At 40.3% G+C, this 19,536-nt stretch overlaps 1 protein-coding gene and 1 long non-coding RNA gene across 2 annotated transcripts in view; both read left to right on the top strand.

Moving 5' to 3' along the window:
* rab21 (RAB21, member RAS oncogene family) overlaps positions 1–1,472 on the top strand; it is a 14,585-nt gene extending 13,113 nt beyond the window's left edge. The window contains exons 5-7 of the mRNA XM_026146688.2: positions 151–205; positions 387–475; positions 968–1,472. Of these exons, the coding sequence (XP_026002473.1) occupies positions 151–205; positions 387–475; positions 968–1,107 (284 nt within the window). The 3' untranslated portion in view covers positions 1,108–1,472. The remainder of the gene's footprint in view (positions 1–150; positions 206–386; positions 476–967) is intronic.
* A 13,549-nt stretch (positions 1,473–15,021) lies between these two features.
* Positions 15,022–19,096, top strand: LOC113009812 (uncharacterized). The gene is made up of 3 exons (XR_003270251.2): positions 15,022–18,334; positions 18,496–18,656; positions 18,924–19,096. It is a non-coding gene; the product is annotated as an uncharacterized LOC113009812 (long non-coding RNA).
* Positions 19,097–19,536: the final 440 nt, after the last annotated feature.

The following is a 19,536-nucleotide window of genomic DNA, read 5'->3' as shown; positions in this document are numbered from 1 at the left end:
TTGACTACTTTTGCATGCAACTCTCTGACTGTGTAATGATTATCTTTGGTTGACTACAACTGCTAATCACAGATTATAAAGTATAATGTGATGTGACCTTAAAATGATTCTTAAATTGGGCATTTTACTGAAGGTTTGTTTTCTTTGCAGGTAATAAAATAGATTTGGACAAAGACAGACATGTTTCAGTGGAAGAGGCTGAGAGGTAACAACTGCTGCTTATTAGTCAATAATAATACTTTTATTATTAGTAGAAAATATAATGAAGAAAAATTAAAGTGAGCATCATTATTTTATATTTCCCACGCCGAGCTGCTCAGCTGTGAGCAGCGACGATGTCCTGAGTCTGAGCAAAGTTTAATGGCCACTCTCATGTTTGTGTGCAGTTATGCCGAGTCGGTGGGAGCCAAACACTACCACACATCAGCCAAGCTAAATAAAGGCATCGAGGAACTCTTTCTGGATCTGTGTAAAAGTAAGACCGACAGCATCTTTAATTTTTTTTCACAATACAAAAAGATCAAAGAGCAGCAAACTTTATATTTTTTGGAGGCTTAAGGAACAACTTTTACAACATATTTTTGTTTAAGGCGGACATGATTTATTCTTTAATTATAAAACACATTTTGTTAAATCGCTTGATTTCCTGGCAGCTTGTCCAAATCACATTAGTTAATCACATTAACCATATCCCTAGACATTTTGTCATAGACAGGTGCAGTTCTGTCCAGGATTGGCTGATTAGATGTTTGTGATCACACTAAACAGGTTAACTGAACAAATAGGCCAATGAGTGAATTCTGTTCATTTGACACAAAGTTTCTGTCAATAATTCTAAGGTTGAAATCAGTGGTGTGCAAATATGTGTGCAGAATTCAAATCCGTAGGAAACAGGGCGTAAAAAAAACCTTTCTTTGAAACTCGGGATCTGACCTTTGACCTCTGAACTGGTCTACTGTGTTTTCAGGGATGATGGAAACTGCTCAGGCTGAGGAGAGGTTGAAGGGCAACGGAGCCAGCCAATCAGCATCAAGTAGGCGGGGTGTACAGATTGTTGATGATGAACCACAGGCCACGCCCGCTGGAGGCTGCTGCTCCTCTGGCTAACACACACACACACAAGCACACACACACCTTCTCTCTGTGCTTGCAGACATAATATCCACACACACATTTTCCAGTGTCTGTCGGTCCGCTCTACTGTAATCTGCTGTGTCCATTCAGCGCCGCCTCTGCTGCTAAGGAGCATGGGAAATCATATTTAAATTTGTTTAATCTGTGTTCCCTTCAAAATAAAAGTACCTGGAGTCCTTATGATTAAAAGGAGTGTGTGTTCAGTGACTAAATCACTTTCTTTAATGATAATAACTCCCCATGTTAGTTTGTCGTTGATAAACGTCCATCTGCAGCTGTTTGTGTGTTTGTACTAAACATTATTAATAAAAGACATGAAATCATTCTGAGGACAGAAAGTTGAGTCTCAGGCTTTTAACACAGATTTTTGTTTTTGTGTATTGGGGGAAATAGGGGTTTAATGCACACACACCCAAGCGCACACACATACATATAATACTACCCCCATTAATCTTCATGTTTATCTGAAGCATGTTTTCAAACTAAGAGGAGGAACACAGGACTGGCTGTTTGTGGTGCAGCGGCTCCACCTGCTGGTCAAAAGTTAAACTGCAGTGAATTGGTAAAACATCAAAAATGAGTTTAAATGTTTACTTTCGGATGTTAAAACACTGAAAGAATACAGGGTGTTGCTTTTCATAACACGGCTGTCCAATCCACATTTTCTTTTTTAGAGGAAGACTCACACAAGCGGCTGTAAGACGATGAATATAGAAACTCAGCAGAGTCGGGCCACATAATTGTTAAATGGTGCTGTGCAGAGTGACATCACTTAGGCTACGTTCACACTGCAGGCGAAAGCGCATCAAATCCGATTTTTTTGACCCTATGCGACTCATATCCGATCATGGTATGACAGTGTGAACGGCGCAAATCCGATATTTTCAAATCCGATCTGGGTCACTTTCGTATGTGGTACTGAATCCGATACATATCCGATGTTTTAGAAAGCGACTGCTGTTTGAACGGTCAAGTCGCATTAAATCCGCCTTTTACGTCACCGACACAAGACTGAAGCCAATTATCAGCGCCAGAGAAGCGCCCGAGAAGACATCGCGAACGCTTCCTGGCCATCCAGTGTAGATGTCAGTGAAACTGTTGGGAAGACAACGTAAACATTTTATTTGTTCTGTATAATCTGCAGATTCTGACAGAAATCTGCAGCTATCCTTTGAAGCACCGCTCCTCTCTAAAACAGCAATAAGGATCATTATTAGGTTATTTACATTATTATGTAAATAACAAAATAACTTAAAGCAAAAATTGGGAAACGTGAAGACCGAAGTCTTTATATTAACGGCCATCAGTCAAACAATACTGTTTGCTCTGGGTCTAAACAGAGCGCGTTGTGTGTGACGTCTTCTTTTGCGCATGCGGGCCGCTTTGAGCGTTCACACTAGAGCGCGTTTGCTGTCACATTTTATTTGTAGTGTGAACGAGCAGACAAAAAAATCGGATTTGATCAAAAAATCTGAATTGAGCATTAAGACCTGCAGTGTGAACGTAGCCTTAGTCAGGTGGACAAGGACTCTACGGAGCATGCTCTGTGGGTGCAGAACAAGCCCTCTGAGACCTTGAGCCACATTTTAATAGTGAATTTTGTAATTTGATTTAAAGAGGGAAGAAAATGTGTGAAGTCAGATTTTGATCGAAGCAGGAAGCTGTTAAACACATTGCTAAGAAGCAGAACTGCAGTTATAGATTCCCAAAATAAAAATAATATGAAAACAGATGTGTCTAAACTGAATAATAGAAAAGAAACGTGGGAAATGGAAAATTTATTGCTGAAACAGATTCTTGGTTTGTAAAGGAAGTAAAACAATCTTTTGTATTAAAAGTGCTGAAAAATCGAAATGTATTAAAAAAAGGCTATTCCTCACATTTAGTCAGTTATTACATTTGATCGGTAATATAGCCAGTAAAATCTCAGAAAAGTGATTAGTGACGTGTTTAAATGACTTACATGTGAAAGTGTAATGATATTTAGAGGTCCTATTGACAGGGAAGAAGGTCTTTATGGTGTAAAGTAACAGTAAATGGCACTTTTGATGATCAAATGATTAGAAATGGGAAATTAAAACATTTTTGTTAAATGAGGGAGCACTGCCTCAGTGTCTCAACTGATTGTGCTTACGTCGCCCCCCAGTGGCAATTCTGAGACAGAAAAAAGGTATTTAATTTAAAATTACTGAAAACTGAAACTCAGTTGAATGTTCACATTAGAGAAACTGGAGTACATGATTCTTTCTCTTATTTTTTGAAGAAAAAAAAAAGAAAACCCCATGTTTTAATGGGTTTTACACACACACACACACAGACACACACACTTATTGAATTGATACTGTGCATGTCTGATTTCTGTAACCAAGTTTGTCTGACTTTTCGAAAAAATAAAAAGCACTGACAATGCTGAAAATGTATTCATATTCTCATAGCAGTGATGAAATCTGCCCAAGTTTTCTCTCTTTTGTCTCAGCTGTGAACTACTGTTTTTTTTTCCCCACTGCATTTGTCGCTCCAGTCATCTCTGCTCCATGAAAAACATTGTACACAAAAATACATAAAACACAGTGAGTGAATTGGTTCTTGCAGAAGAAGAAGAAAACAAAAATGATATTCTTCCCAAAAAAACAACAGATTGTTTTGGAAGTGTCACTTTTTTCAAACTGCTTGTTTTTTCATCTTTTTTTTTTAAGATGAATGATTTGTACCCAAAAGCAATGCTCAGACTTTTGTCTTCAAAGGGTAACCTTTTCCAGTGTTGCACACACTGATATGGAGTCCCAAAGAGCTAAAAATTAACAAATCACAAACTGAACAATATGGCCAGAAAAATGTTGCTACCTATATCACTTTGGTTTATCTTTCAGCTAAAGTTATGAACTCTGCAGGTTGATGTTGGTCTCGGAAAATGAGCTCATTACAAAAAACCCTCCAGGAAACAAACGCAGTCAAAGTGAGAGGAAAATACACCCTCAACACCTTTCAGTTCAAAGGTTTTGCATATCAGGAAATACAAGAACTTCTATAAAAGCAGACAGTTGCTGTTCTGGAGCATTCGGGTGTGTGTTAACAAAATACCTACAAGCATCAACATCAGTCTTTGAAGGGTGAAAAGGTCATCGCCAAACAATTTGACACCCATCTTTGTACACCGAGAAAGACTGTTGCCAGCCAGGTAATAAGTGAAAGTCCCAGTAAATTCAGAACGTGGAGTGTTCAGCGAAACTGAAAAAAAAAACAAGTGCTCCATCTACAGGCCTCAGTTAGCATGTTAAAGGTTATATGACATTACAAATAGAAAAGGAAGAAACAAGCATGTCTTGTTTGGAAGGGTTGCCAGGAGAAAGTCTCTTTTGTCTAAAAGAAATACGACAGCTGCTCAGGTTTGCAAAGTTGCATCTGAGCAAACCTGAAGAGTTCTGGAACAATGTCTTTTGGACAGACGAGACTTAAGCGTTTGGCCATAATGCCCAGAGCCTTGTTTGGTGAAAGCCAGATACAGCATATCAGTGCAAATGACTTATTTCTACTTAAAGCTTAAAGGTAGTGGTGGAGAAGAGTAGACTGAAATTCCTCCAAAACAATGTGAGAACTGATAAAGTCATGCAGAAAACCATTATTTCTTAGTTTATTGTTGCCAAAGCGCATGCTACTGAATCATGGGTGAAGTTATTTCTCACACTGCTTCTACATTTTTGCTTGTTTTTTGTTTTGTTTTTAAAAAAAACCCTCTGTAATATGACATGTTGTTCTTCATCTCGTGATTTTAAAACCTAGAAGACTAGATTTTATTTTTTAAATTAAATACTCATGCATAAAACCTGAGACAGTAAAACATCCTGGATTTACACCAACACCATCTTTAGCTCCTTAGATTTCTCCTTTAACTCCTAATGGACATCCTGATTTTTATGCTGGTGTGTGTGAAAGATAGATGTCATTCATTGGACCCACTTTTTTGTGAAAACAGACTAAATTTAGGAAAAGAAAATAGAAACAACAGAAATCATGACATTCTTTTCTAAGTAAATATGATTCTAAAGGTGCCATTGACATGAACCTTTCACCAGATGTAGGTAACAACCCATCCAATCCACACATGCCAAAAAAAAAATCAAACCTTAGATGTTCATAAATTATGTGAAATGGCGTAGTGAAAAAGCACTGAACGCATAAAGAAAGGGAAGTGTAAAAATGCATCGAGTGTCTTGACTCCAGCTGAAATCAGCTGGTTCAGTCCCAACTGATGACCTAAAAAAACTGTCTCATTACCAAGGTGTCACACAAGAAACATCTCATAATGGGTAAAACCAACAAGCTCTCTCAAGATCTTCACAACCTTATTGTTGCAAAACTTTTAAACCAGTGAATGTTCCAGTGAGCGCTGTTGGGGCCATAATCCCACCACAACCACGTGCTCCTCGCAAAACTTCAGACAGAAGTGAAAATAATTATCAGAAGAGTTATCCAGGAGCCAAGGAGCGTTTGTGGAGAGAGCGACATGGCCTGTATGCACGCTCAACGCGCAAGACTCCATTGAGGTGTGTTTAAGGTTTACTGAAGAACATTTAACCAGCCTGTGAAATACTAGGAGAATATAGTCTCATCAGATGAGACCAAAATTAGTCTTTGGATGTCATAATACACAAACCATGTTAGGTCAGAAGGCACTGTATGTTGCCTTAGGAACATCAAAACACCGCACCAACTGTGAAGTCTGGAGATGGGAACATCACAGTGTGGGGCTGTTTTTCAACATACCTCAGAGCAGAAACAAACTAAAAATGTTTTTATAGACAACAGTGTTCCCATCACTCCTTCTACTTGTAACATATTCAAACTATATTAGTGGGTGATATTTCAGCTCCGTGTTATCAAGCCAGTTGGAAGCATAATATCAATTTTAATACCATTAATGAAGTTGTTAATAATACAAGTATTAGTTGCTATAGATACAGCATTAAATTCTTAAATAGAGCTTTTAGCCTCCTTGTATGTTTTGAATCAATGAAATTTTAATTGGCATGAGTTAATTTGTCTTTCAAATATGACAAACACTGGGTGTGAGCATTTAAGAAGTGTAATCTTAAATTACAGGGGGTGATGGTGGCATTAAGGGTTTAATGTACGCTTGTGCACACTGGGTCTTTGAGGTTTCAAGGTGAGAATGACTCAGACTCCTGTTTTTCACGTGTGACCTAATCGACTTCAGAGCACACATCTCCACCTGCAAGTGATAAAGTCCCACCTCAGTATCTGGTAATTTCTTAATCTGGGAAGCCCCTTCTAATATGTCTTTATTGGATTCTTTTACAACTGTGTCGTTTTATGTAGTGTCTGTTCTCCAGTGTTTTTTTATATCGAATCAAAGACGTTTAAAATATAAACATCGATTAGTCTTTCTTTAAATATCTTATATAAATATAAAAAAAACTTACTGCACTCTGTAAGTTTATATTCAAGTAATTTTTATATTAACGCCACACATTTAGAAAACCAGCAGAGAGTGGGAGTTCTGTAAACGCTATGACCTATTTCTAAGTAACCACTTACAAAAACACAAAAAGATTTAAAAGAATTCTTACCGACCTGCTTTCAACTTCCTCTCGTCTAGGTGCACCTCTTTGTGGTTCAGAAACTGTGATGTGAAAATGATGTCCCCCAGAAATGTTCCTTACCAAAACCTCAACTGCTTGAAGTTAAAGGCCATGACGTCTGCTAACCTTCCTGCAGTCACGAAATGGCAACATGCTTCAAAGAAAAAATCAGATTCATATAGATATACATTTATTTATGTATTACATTTATAAATGATGTAAACTGTACTTAAAAGGTGTACGTGACATTGTTCTAAGATATTTTAGTGCAACAGTATTTGCTATCAAACTACATAACATTTGTTCTTTTTAGACTTCTGATAAAGAAATTAAAGGTAAACAATATCTAGTGTCATATATATCAGTCATCTATAAAGTAACTGAGCACTTTATCAGGAACACTGTATTAAAAACTCTTTAAAAACTCTGACTTTGGAGGTTGTGATCCTTTTCCACATTACAGGTGACGGCTGCACATCCAAAAAATCAATCACTGCTCAGCCACACTTCAGTTCTGTTTACTGGATTATGATTTGCTAAATGAGTTGATTAAGCCTGACAAACTCAGCGCCATAACTCCCAAACAAATTTGAGATACATTTTTCTTTTTTGAATGATGCTTTTATCATTATTGTGGAAACGGCTGTTAGACTGCAGTAATGTTTGTGTGGCATTTTATTTCAGTGTGAGATGCTCCAGTGTGGTGATGTGTGAGTGTTGCTCATTGCGGCGTTTTGAGAGGTGTGCTGTTCTTCAAGATATGGCATTCAAACCACTAAGATGATATTAGATCAACCAAAGAAAACTTCACCACCACAGACTGATTCTCTCATACATGCAGATCCAGTTTCCTTTTTTAGTTGACAGCAGCGGCATGCGGTGTGGTCTGCTGCATCATTTTCAATGCTGGACATTTTTGTGCATTCAGTGGTGGTTATTTGAGGACACTGCTGTGTTCAGCTTAGAGACGGCACGATACCACCTTTTTATGTCCGATACCGATATCATAAATTTGGATATCTGCCGATACCGACATGAATCCGATATAGTGTTTTTTAATCAACAAAACTGTTTTTTTTTTTTATATCTTGCTGCATTTTGTATAAGTTCATACTCAAGTTTAAAAAAACAACAACAACAATAAAGCTATTCTGTTATACCTGTATGCAAAAAAAATAGTTCATAGTTTCACAATACTAATCAATCTAATAAACTTAAACCTACACCATCCTCCCTATTCTGGTATTTTAAAGAGTACTTAGTGGAAATATTAAACAACCTAACTAATAGGGTTCCAACTCCCAGCAACAAAAAATTAAATAAATAAATTTAAAAAAGGGAACCACTTAATCGACATAATAATTTTATCCCACAACTTAGACATTCACATTATTCACACTCTCATTACACATACATATAGGATCTTGGGGGTGGGAACAATCACGGAGTCCAAATTACCATCAGGGTGTACACCTCACCCCTGGCGTCGTTGCCCACCTCTCAATTTTAAATACACTTAGACATTGAGGGCTATCAGGAGGGACTATGCGCTTACCTGCTGCTCCTTGGCAGGTAGCTCCATGCCCTCCTGGGTTTTAATTACACCTTAGAACACATATGAATCAACACTACAATGAGCGGGTGGAGGGAGGTTTGGAGTCTTCTCCCACCCCCGTTCTCTGCGGCCTGCTGGAGCGGGAGGGCTAGGTGGAGTTGGCCGTCCGACTGCGGTCTGGGGTGTGGGGCCTCCCTGCTGCTACGGAGTCGGGGTGGTCTGCCTCTCCCCACCGCAGGGAAAAGGGTAACACCACCTGGGTCTGGGTGCAGTTCCCCCCTCCAGGGGCAAGGGTACCTAGACCCGGTTTGTAGAGTACGCTTGGGGAGTGTGATCGTGTGTACAGCGTCTCTTTATGTCTGTCTCCACGTTGGTTGAGTGTGGAGTAAGTGCATATGAGAGCATGAGGGTGGGAATGGATGTTTGTGTCTGTGTGTGCCTGTATGTCTGTGTCTATATGTCAGGCTGGGTACCAGACGCCACCTCTCTGGGGACACCTCAGGCCCTCCAAGGTTTGGAGGCCTATCTCCACCTACCACCACTTCCCCTGCCGGTGGCGGACTCCCTCAGGTGTCGGTGCGTTGGTGGTTCTTTGTGTCTGGGGGTGGGCGTCCAGGTACACACCGGCTCACTCCTTGGCGGCCGCTTATCGGGGCCTGGAGCCTGGGGCTCGCTCGGGCCCCTTCGGGGGTGGGGTGCCCCCGGCCTCTCGGCCTGGGGCTCGGTCACTCAGGCACAGCTGGCGGCCGGCGGAGCTCACGGGCGCGTCACTGCAACTCCCCCTGGCTTCTGCTCCGCGGCTGCTGAGTGAGCCCTCATCTGGGACTCTCCTCAGCTCTTACTGGAACAGTGGCGCGGCTGCCCCTCTGTTGGTCTTCCTTGGTCTCTTGTGTTCTGGGGGCCTCTGGATGTCTGGAGTTTTGATCTCCTCCATACCTGCTTCACACCCTGGAGGACGGGGCTGTGGCCCCCCCACACTCCCTAGCAGATCGTTACATGGAGAAACCTTTGGAATACAAGCGCGCTGATCCACACAGGTATGCACACGGGTGTTCACTGCTCGTAGACCCAAATTACACCTTTCTTGGCTGCTACTTCGAAGCACATCTGTCCTGCGTGCTGCACAACAACATTGAATATTTAGTATTTACTGCTGTTTACACTTAGCTAGATTAATGCGATGGTGTTGTGTTTAGTATGTTGCTTTGTTTTTGGTTTTTTTGTCTTTTTTTTTGCTTGTTTTCTATTCTTCTCTCAACAGGTGATCCAGGAGATTTTTATTTATTTTTTCTCCCCCCCTTTCTCACTGTCCCTCTCCCCTTCTGTTTTTCCTTTCCTTCCTCTTTCTTTCTCCCTTTCCTATCTCTCACTCATGTCTGTCCCGTCGGTAACATCTGAAAATAAAATATAATAAATAATAAAAACAAAGATCGACCAAATGGACCAATACGGCAATGCCACGATGATCCATTTGGCAAAGTAAATCCACTGGGCATCCTTGTTGGTCTTCAGACAACAATTCTGATGGCTAAAGAACCAAATGGGACAGGCGAAAAAAAAAAAAAATAATAATAATAATCGACATAATCAACCTTAATTGGATGCAGTGTGGAAAAAATTGCACAGAAACCAATTATTTTTCAAAAATAATTAAATAGATTCAACATCTTTCTTCAACAGAATTGCAGACTGCACAGCCTTCCCAAAGTACTATAGCTTACTAGGGCAGCGGTCCCCAACCCCCGGGCCTCGGACCGGTACCGGTCCGTGAGCCGTTTGGTACCGGGCCGCGAGAGTTGAGGCTCAGGTGTGAAATGTATAGTTTTCAGGGTTTTAATCGGTTTTCAGCGTTATTTTGTTATCGTTTTTATCGTTTACTCGGTTTTCCTTGGTCTTTTCACGTGTGTTATGAATAAATCTTTTTTTCGGTACCGGTACTAGTTTTATTTTTTTGTATTTATCCGCGACACCTTAAAGGCCGGTCCATGAAAATATTGTTGGGTATAAACCGGTCCGTGGCGCAAAAAAGGTTGGGGACCGCTGTACTAGGGTATATTAGACTTAATAGTTACTATATACAGTAATGGACTTCTATTCATTTTACATCAAATTAAAACTTTGGGTGTAAGATTCAGATAATTATTTAATAAAAGCTAGACATGTTAAATGAGAATAAGAAAGAAAAGTATGTCTTTGTGGCCCTTTTCCCTGTTAATGCCCTACCTGCCCCCCTGGCTAAATTTTGCTAGATCCGCCCCTGCACAGTTACCAGCGTCAGCTACATAAAAAAAGGATCCTGGTGTAGAAAGTAATATTAAATAAATTCTAACAACAGCTTATCAAGCTTAAACGTGCTGCTGTTGTTCAGCCGCTGGTTTCCTCTTTCTGGTGCGAAGTGGGCCAAAAACAAAGAAGAGAGACAGACTAGTGACAGAAAAATTTCACGTTTCAGTTTCACGATTGAAGTAGCAGCAGGAGAGGGAGGGAGAGAAAGGCAGTCGCTCCATATATCGGTTAAGCTTAACGTGGGAACGCTTTACAAACATTCAGAGGTGAACTTACGCACTTGCTTTACTTCTCTCTGGGATCACTTCCTCTGAGATGAAATGCCGGGGTGTTAGCGATGCTCAACCAGACCACCGACAGTTCTCGCGCCACAGCCGTTCAATGACATGATGCATACTGCTCCAACATGCTAGCGTTATGAGGAGAGTTATGGCGTGTCGCAAGTTTTGTGAGGTGCTTTTGTGATATTTAATGGATCGGATTACATTTTTTATTTCTCTCTGATATCCGATCCAGTAATTTAGGTCAGTATCGGACCGATACGTAATATCGGATCAGTCCATCTATTGTTCAGCCGTGAATTCTTTTTGTACAGATGCAGAGCAGCACATACAGTTGCATCTTGCAGATTCTAAACTTCCGCACAGTTTTCTCACAGTGTGACAAACCAAAAAAAACAACCAAAAAAACAATCCAGCACACAACCACTGAAAGCTCATACCCACCTGCAGCATGAGAATACAACACCTCGTCTGTGGGTGTGTGTTTTTTTTGTCACATTGAGCTTCGCTGTGATAAAAAAATTTCACATCCTCATGAATGTACCTTTGGTTGTTATTTGGACACCTTGACCTATTTACTTCTTAAAACTATGTTGGTGTATGAGTAATATATAATGAATACATTGGCTAGTATTGCGATGGAGCCAGTGTTTTGATCCTGAATATGACCAGCACGTGGTGCTGCTAACTGAAAAACTAACGCACCACCTCAGTGTAATCGATTTATCCTGTTGACTAGTTCACAAAACCAAGTAGTTTTTAAGTTCCAGAGAGACAACAAAAAGTGTTTGTGACTAGAAAGCAAGTCAACAGATTTGCCTCACTCTATCATTTGAACTATTGAGGTCACCTGATAGAAGATGTGAGTGTGGTTAGAGGCACCTGTGAATTGATCTCAGTACTGCATAGTGGGTGACAGACGGTTGGTGTCATAAACCAGACCCTCTGTTCAAAGATAGTCATTCACAGTGGACATAGATGGCTTCTTCCACTCCTCTTTCAGACTATCTGTCTTCTCTGTCCAAAATGTGAACATTGGCATCCTCGAAAGAGTGACCTTTGTCCTTTAGATGCAGGTGTACTGTCGAGTCTTGTCCTGTCAAGTTGGCTCTTCTATGTTGTGCTTTGAGTTTATGAAGTTGCTGTTGGTTTGGTTTGGTTTCTGGTCAGGTTGTCAACATAGAACAAAAGTGCAACGATGTTTTCGATGATGCTGCTAGCTCTGCTAACAGTCAGCTGACAGTGTACCGAGCTCACAGTCTCGGTGTTCCAGGCTAACTGTTTTTTTTTACATTAACCAGTTAGATATGTTTACATATTCCACTCTCCGTGTTCCAGATGCTTAGACAAATGCATGGATGCATCAATATTATCTTCAGACAACAATGAAGGAATAATGATTTTAATTAAAATTTTGCCTTGTCTTGTGTCTCCATGTTTCTGTAAATAACAAGCCGACATTTTCCTCACGGCACCACTGACCAGCTTGATATTCCCTCAGTTTACATGCATACAGTACTTCCTGCTCACCTGTCAGCTGTTAAACACCTGCTGCTGATTCTGGAAACACATCACCTGGTGATAGTTGCAGTTTAACGTGGGCAACTGCTCAATATAACGCAAATTTGTGCACAAATTAAGTAGACCTAAATGTAGTTTGTTTTCTGAGCGCAAAAGTGCTGGAGCTTGTGTTTCTCTTAGAGTGACTGATGTGGGTTAAAGATGACAAACAGGATTTAAAAGGAGGAGATGGACACTACAGAGCACTTTATCAGCGGCTGATATCCGGTTACCAGCACACAGCTTCGCTGAGTTTTAGCAGTCAGTGTCAAGTCAAAATGTATTTCTATAGCAATTAAAATTATATTACAAGGTGTAGTGCAGGCCAAATGAAAGTCAAACTAATTTGCTTCAGTAGATGTTAAACACTGGACATAATTCATTCAGGTTCTGTTGGGTAACGTTTAGTTCACTTTTTTATTTACAACTGAGAAAATCGGTTTGGCTCAGATTAAAGTTAAGTTTCATTACTGCATAATTTTACTGAAGTTTAATGTCTGACTGGAGCACATTTTGGACCATTCACTTTTCTTTATCTGGTGTTCATTTTTGTTATTTGTTGGATTTTTTAATCGTTTATAATGAGTTGAAAGTGTGATAAGTTCTATCTTCCTTTAGCTTTAACTTTTTGTGCGATGGTTTGCATCTTCCCCCGCCTGTTGGGTGCTACCGCAGGTTCCTTTAACGGTAAAAAACATTTCGTCGACATTGTTGTGTTCGTTGGGGAAAAAACTTACAAACATACAGTACAGCACTTCAGAGTCACACTGCCAGCAATCAAAGATTTATGTAAATTTGACAAGCTGAATGCATTTTTTACAGGACAGAAGACACAGAACGGAGGAGATTGATTGACAGTGGTCTACAGCCGATCAGGACGCAGAACACAATGCAAACAAACAAACAAAAAAGCATGCAAAATTGCACAAAAAAATCCACGAAACAGCGAGGCCGCAAAAGGTGAACCAGGTTATAGCGAGGGACCACTGTAATTGACTTTTGTCTTTGGTTTTCTATTTGTATTTTTTGCTTGTCTTGATATTACATGTTATATTTTTTTCTACTCTTTTGTCCGTTTTCATAACTTTTTATTGCTCCTGTGACAAGTGAATTTCCCCAAGAGGAATCAATGGAGTTCTTATTTTATCTTATCTGTGTCATGTCTGCGGTGGCAGAGGAATTATAGAAGAATGAGGACCCAAGCTGACTGGAGGATGTTTTGAATGGAAAGTGAGCCTCTGGTCTGGTAAAATGGAGGGCCAGGAGTGACAAAATAAATAAATTAAATACGCCATTAAATAAATAATACATCTTTTATTAATTAATAACATTTGAATGAATGAATTAAATCAATATTTAAATAATTTATTAAATGCCTATTCATTCAATTTAAAACATTTAATCAATTATTTCTTTATTTCAATTTTTATTTAATTAATGACACATTTAATTATTTAATTATGTATTTATTTATTTCATTTTGGCAGTCCTGACACTGTGGCTTTGTTCTTGAATCAATATTATCTGTCAGCCTCACCCATCAAAGTCAGGAGGCGAGGTTAATGCTGATTGAGTCAAAACCATTGCTTTGGCCTGGTGGCGTTTCTCAACAACAACTATGAACATGTTGAAAATAACTGAACCGTGCTTTGAAATACCCTATTACCCCCTTAAAATTGTTTTAGCTGAAAATGTAGCGGTTTAATCTTCAGATATCTGGTTGGTTTGTCCTATTTCCAAAAGTGCTTCAATGATTTTGGAGATGTCTGCCCAGCCCAGTCACATGGCAAAGCATGTGATAGACCCACTCGCCTATTAAACCGCAGACAACTGCCATACACAACTGGTAGACAACTGTCCTAAAACTCTGCTGACTGTCACCTTGTCATGATCTGCGTGGCAGATCGTCTGGAGGAGGAGGATTTGAACCCAAACGCAAGCATGGACAATAGCGTAGTTGTGAGAAAATTTATTAACAATGAAAGGCAAAATAAAAACCAAAGCAGAGCATTGCAGGGAACTATGCAAACAAAAACCTAAACTGGGAACAGCTACAAAATAACAATGAAAAGAACAAAAACCTGCAATGAGAAACTTGAAACATGAAAACCTGAGGTGTGAAACCTTGGAACATGGAGAAACACACGGCAGAAATACAGGGGTAGACACACAGACGAACCCGCGACTACAACAACTGGGAGCCTCGACCCAGTGACGAACCTCAAAGTGGTAATCTTGCAATGTCTCCAACCACCGGGCTAGCTGTCACTCCGGTTCTTTAAAGCTGAGCAGCCAAGTGAGGGACGCATGGTCTGTGCGCAGGAGGAACTTCTTCCCGTAGAGCTGGCGATCGTGGCTCAAGAGTTCAGTTATTTTTAACATGTTCGTCTTGTAATCGGAAGGTTGCCAGTTCGAGCCCCGGCTCAGACAGCCTCGGTCGTTGTGTCCTTGGGCAAGACACTTGCCACCTGTTGCCTACTGGTGGTGGTCAGAGGGCCCGGTGGCGCCAGTGTCCGGCAGCCTCGCCTCTGTCAGTGCGCCCCAGGGCAGCTGTGGCTACAATGTAGCTGCCATCACCAGTGTGTGAATGGGTGGATGACTGGATGTGTAAAGCGCTTTGGGATCCTTAGGGACTAGTAATGCGCTATACAAATACAGGCCATTTACCATTTACTAATTTAAAGTAACTTACCCAACACTGATGGTTACATGCATTCATTGCTAAGAACTTCGCCACACACTAAGCGTGGGCTCATCTTCTATGCCACTCCAAAAAGAATCCAAACTTGATATAATTCAAATCATATTTCCTCACTGTTTTGTAGTGGTGCAACGGATCAAAACTCTCACGGCTCGGATCGGATCACGGTTTTAAGTCATGGATCAGATCAATTTTCGGATCAGTAAAAAAAGAAAAAGACAAAAATTGAACATTTACTTTTTTACTTATTGAACTATGTTTTGCCTGTTAAAAACATTAAACTCTAGGCTCAGTCCACGCAATTATTAAAAAAAAATTAAGGTACAATATAGGTCAGTATAGGGCTTTGTATCTACCACTCAATTCAATTCAATTTTATTTATAAACCGCCAAATCACAACAACAGTCGCCTCAAGGTGCTTTATATTGTAAGGTAGACCCTACAATAATACCGCTCATTATATCGCACTCCGGTGTGATATAATGAGCTGTCACGGTCACGTAGCTTTCCGTTGACCTGGAGGTCCACCCATTTGTATGGGTTAGGGCAATAGAAGATGCCTGGGACAGTTCAGCCATAACTTAAATCTTTTCCTGCTCATACATGCCTGGAATGATCTTGCCATTAAAGTGGATGCGCAACGGGATATCATGGCATGGCTCAAGCACCTTCATCATAGTTTAAACCCCTTGTTTTGGACAATGGAATACAGCCTCTCATCTGCAGCTAAACACCCCAGTAGCTTTTGTAATAGCTTTAGCCTGGTCGGACTGGGCAGGAAAGGGCTGCTTAAATACCTTAAATCTGTTTATATGGGCTTCCCCAGATAGCAAGACGACATTGAATTGATGTTGATTTTTCATCCGATCCGTCGTTACGGTCAGGGTTGAAATGCCAATCTTATAACAACATTGAAATACTGTGGTAAACCGACGGTCTTACTATAGGGACATTGTAATGATGTTGATTTACCGTTGTTTTTTTGTCATTGATATTTGATCTATTTGTAGTCGACCAGGTGGCAACAACAACATCGAGAAAATGTCTATTTATAGTTGACCATCATTCCGCGCCGGTCACCATCAAAAAGCCATTGATTTGTAGTTGAGCGTTAAATTGCATTGCAACTGAGCGGGTATAAAGTACTGGAGAAAGTAGATTTATTGTTCTTTTGTTATCAATGATTTCTGGTCTAGTTCACCAGCTTTAAAAAATCGTGTCGACGTGCAATTTATGTATAGTTGACTGGGAAATTACAGCAGGGATCACTTGGACTATTCCACAGCACCCCTCTCACAGTGGTACATCCCTCCAGGTAACCAAAACTTTAGACTCAGTTCGAATGCTCATGCGGCATGCCCACGTGACTGTACGTTGCATGCTCACCTAACTTTACGTTGCATGCGTACATGACTTTCCGACACAGCTTTGCAATCTCCCCAGCATGCAGTCTGATGTCGATGTCTTCCCTATAGATGGTATGCTTTTAAAATAGTTTTAAAGCTGCATCACAATGTCATTGTACTCTTATCTTCAAAACACCAATTTATACTCCTGAATGTCATCTTGTTGTGATTTTTTTTCTGTAGATTCCAGAGACTCTGTGAGGCCACTATTACAAGGCAAGTTTGAAAATCTTGGAATTTCACAGTTTACATGGTATAAATGGTAAATGGCCTATATTTGTATAGCGCTTTTACTAGTCTCTAAGGACCCCAAAGCGCTTTACACATTCAGTCATCCACCCAATCACACACACATTCACACACTGGTGATGGCAAGCTACATATACAAATATCAAATATATGTGACAGGCAAAAACTAGTAAACACTTTTAACAGTTACAACAACTACCGTAATTGTCGGGCTATAAGCCGCTACTTTTTGCACAAGCTTTGAACCCTGCGGCTTTTAGTCAGTTGCGGCTTTTTTATGGATTGTCCAAGATTTTTGTGATATCGTAAGAGGATTTATTTTGTTTGTTCCGCTGTTGTACGGCACTACGTTGACTGGCAGGAGGGCATGTGATCAGACACACAGTATCGGGGTTCAAGAGTGGTATGTTGGTCATGTGTCCATTCGCCAGGCAACATAGTGCTGTACAAGTAGCGCGAAAAACAAACTTCAAATTAACGCTACGCGTTCAGCGGGAGTCGTGGATGACGAGCGGCGATAAACTTGCGAAAAGCAAGTTATGCTCAACTCCACCGGTGGAACCTGACAGCGTGGAAAAGTGTGAAAACATCCATGATCACCAACGGATTTCAAAGGGCTGGACTGCTGCATGATGGAGAGGAAGACACCGCCACGGCCCTTCAGAGGGGGTTCGACTCTGACACTGACAATGAGGATTTCTTTGGTTTTGTAAGTGACAACGAATGAAAGAAGCTGAGAGTGGATGACGTAGCCATCCTGAGCCTGTTCGTATTCGACACTGGAGGAGAGGACTTTGGTGGTTTTAGTGCGCAGGAAGATGGTGGTGAATGACTGACTTTTCTTCTTGTTAAAGCCATGTCACTGCACCTGAGCCTAAAAGGTAGGCTGAATCTATTTTTCTGGTGTGCTGTAGGTTATTGTTATGTACTACATTTGTTACTCATTTATGAAGCACAGTACATGTTTCGTACTTGTAATTACTGCTACTTGTACATATACCTAAAAAGTTATGCAAATATGTACCCATAACTTGTTTTTCAAAATATTAATAAAAGTGATGTCTCCAAACAGCCATCTCTTTCCTGACAATTCCCTTTGTGCATATTCTCTTACATATGATAAGTCAACATTGAAACACCTGCGGCTTTTGGTCAGGTGCGGCTAATGTATGTACAAAACAGGATTTTCCACTGATTTTAGCTTGTGCGGCTAATATTCAGGTGCGCTTTGTAGTCCGGGAAATACGGTAATATTTGAATGCAGAATGTTACACCATCACTTATGGATATATTCGTTTTTCGCCTCCCACTGCTTAAGCCATTAATCTTTCTAGAATTGTTCTTTGAAACAGATGCGACCTCACAAAAGATGTTAACGATGCTGTCAGACCTGACCAGAGCAGTTAACGAACTCCGTGAGGAGGTCAGAGCCAACCGCCATCCCTGCTGCAATGAATCTGTAGATGCTGGGGTATTGCCTCTGGATTTGCCTTTGCACAACATTGAGGAGCTAAACAATGCAGGGGCAGCCCTTCAATCACCGGAGGCAAATAAGGCAATGGTAAGTATATAAAGGTTATGTACACTTTGTAACTATAAAGTGTAATAGCTATCAGATTTGATTAAAATACATAACATGCCTGTTGATTAAACACACAAGCACTTGCGTACACATTTAAGACATGAGACACGCTAATTCCATCTCTTAAAATGTGTCTATAGGTGAGGCGCTTTGCCTTGATTGGAGGGACCACACTGGAGGTGCGAGTCTGCCGCACCGCCAAACGAGCTGGCCTCGGTACTCAATTGGGCAGGGAAAAAAACAAGGACCAGACAGCAAAAAATGGCATTTAAAGAGACAGCGCAGTGCAGATGCATATTTGGTAAGTTTTATCATTTATTGTAGTTTTATGAGCCTACAGTAAACAATAAAGGGATCAATTGATGTGCTGGGTGTGTTTCACATATCCTATGTCCGGTTTTTGCTCTATTACTTTGTCTTTCTTAATAACAAGACTTTCATGTCCGGTTAATCTGGAGATGGAGTCTTTGGTCTTCGGCTTGTTTTGTCAATTAACAAGAGCTTATTCATGTGCTCTAATTCACTTTTTTTGTCTTTTTTTTTCTGTGTGTGTCTATTTTTGTCCTAGATGGCCTGACGCAGCAGGTAGGGGCAAACTCTATGTCTGAGTTTGTCTTTGCTCAAGCAGTCCAGAAATGGCTCAGATATGCTCCGGATTGTAAAAATTAAAAAGTGACGTGAAACATAGAAATCTTAATAGGAAACTTTGTCTTTTAATAAAATATTTTGCAAACGATACATGTCTATTGACCTTTTTTTTTCTTTTCTGTTCTCTGTTACATGATGTGTGATGCTTTCTGTTTTTAGAACTGACTATCAGAATCAGAATACTTTATTGATCCCTGGGGGAAATTATTTTTTGTTACAGTGCTCCATTTTAAACCAACATTAAGACAAGACAGACAATACGCTAACTAAGAATAGTACAATATGTACATATATATACATACATACATAAGTCACTTATAAATAAATAGTTGGAAAAGAAACATGTGTAGTTGTAGCAGCAAACAGTATGTTAAGTGGATGCGTTGTACAGGGAGATGGCCACAGACAGGAATGATTTCCTGTGTCGTTCAGTGGTGCTTTTCGGTAATCTCAGTCTCTCACTGAACGAGCTCCTGTGACTGACCAACATGTCATGGAGTGGGTGGGAGGTGTTATCCAACATTGTCTTTATC

This window comes from Astatotilapia calliptera, chromosome 17, assembly GCF_964374335.1.
Source record: "Astatotilapia calliptera chromosome 17, fAstCal68.1, whole genome shotgun sequence".
In the NCBI taxonomy this organism is placed as follows: domain Eukaryota; kingdom Metazoa; phylum Chordata; class Actinopteri; order Cichliformes; family Cichlidae; genus Astatotilapia; species Astatotilapia calliptera.
Note: the sequence above shows the minus strand (reverse complement) of the source record. Positions and strands in the feature narration are given on the sequence as shown.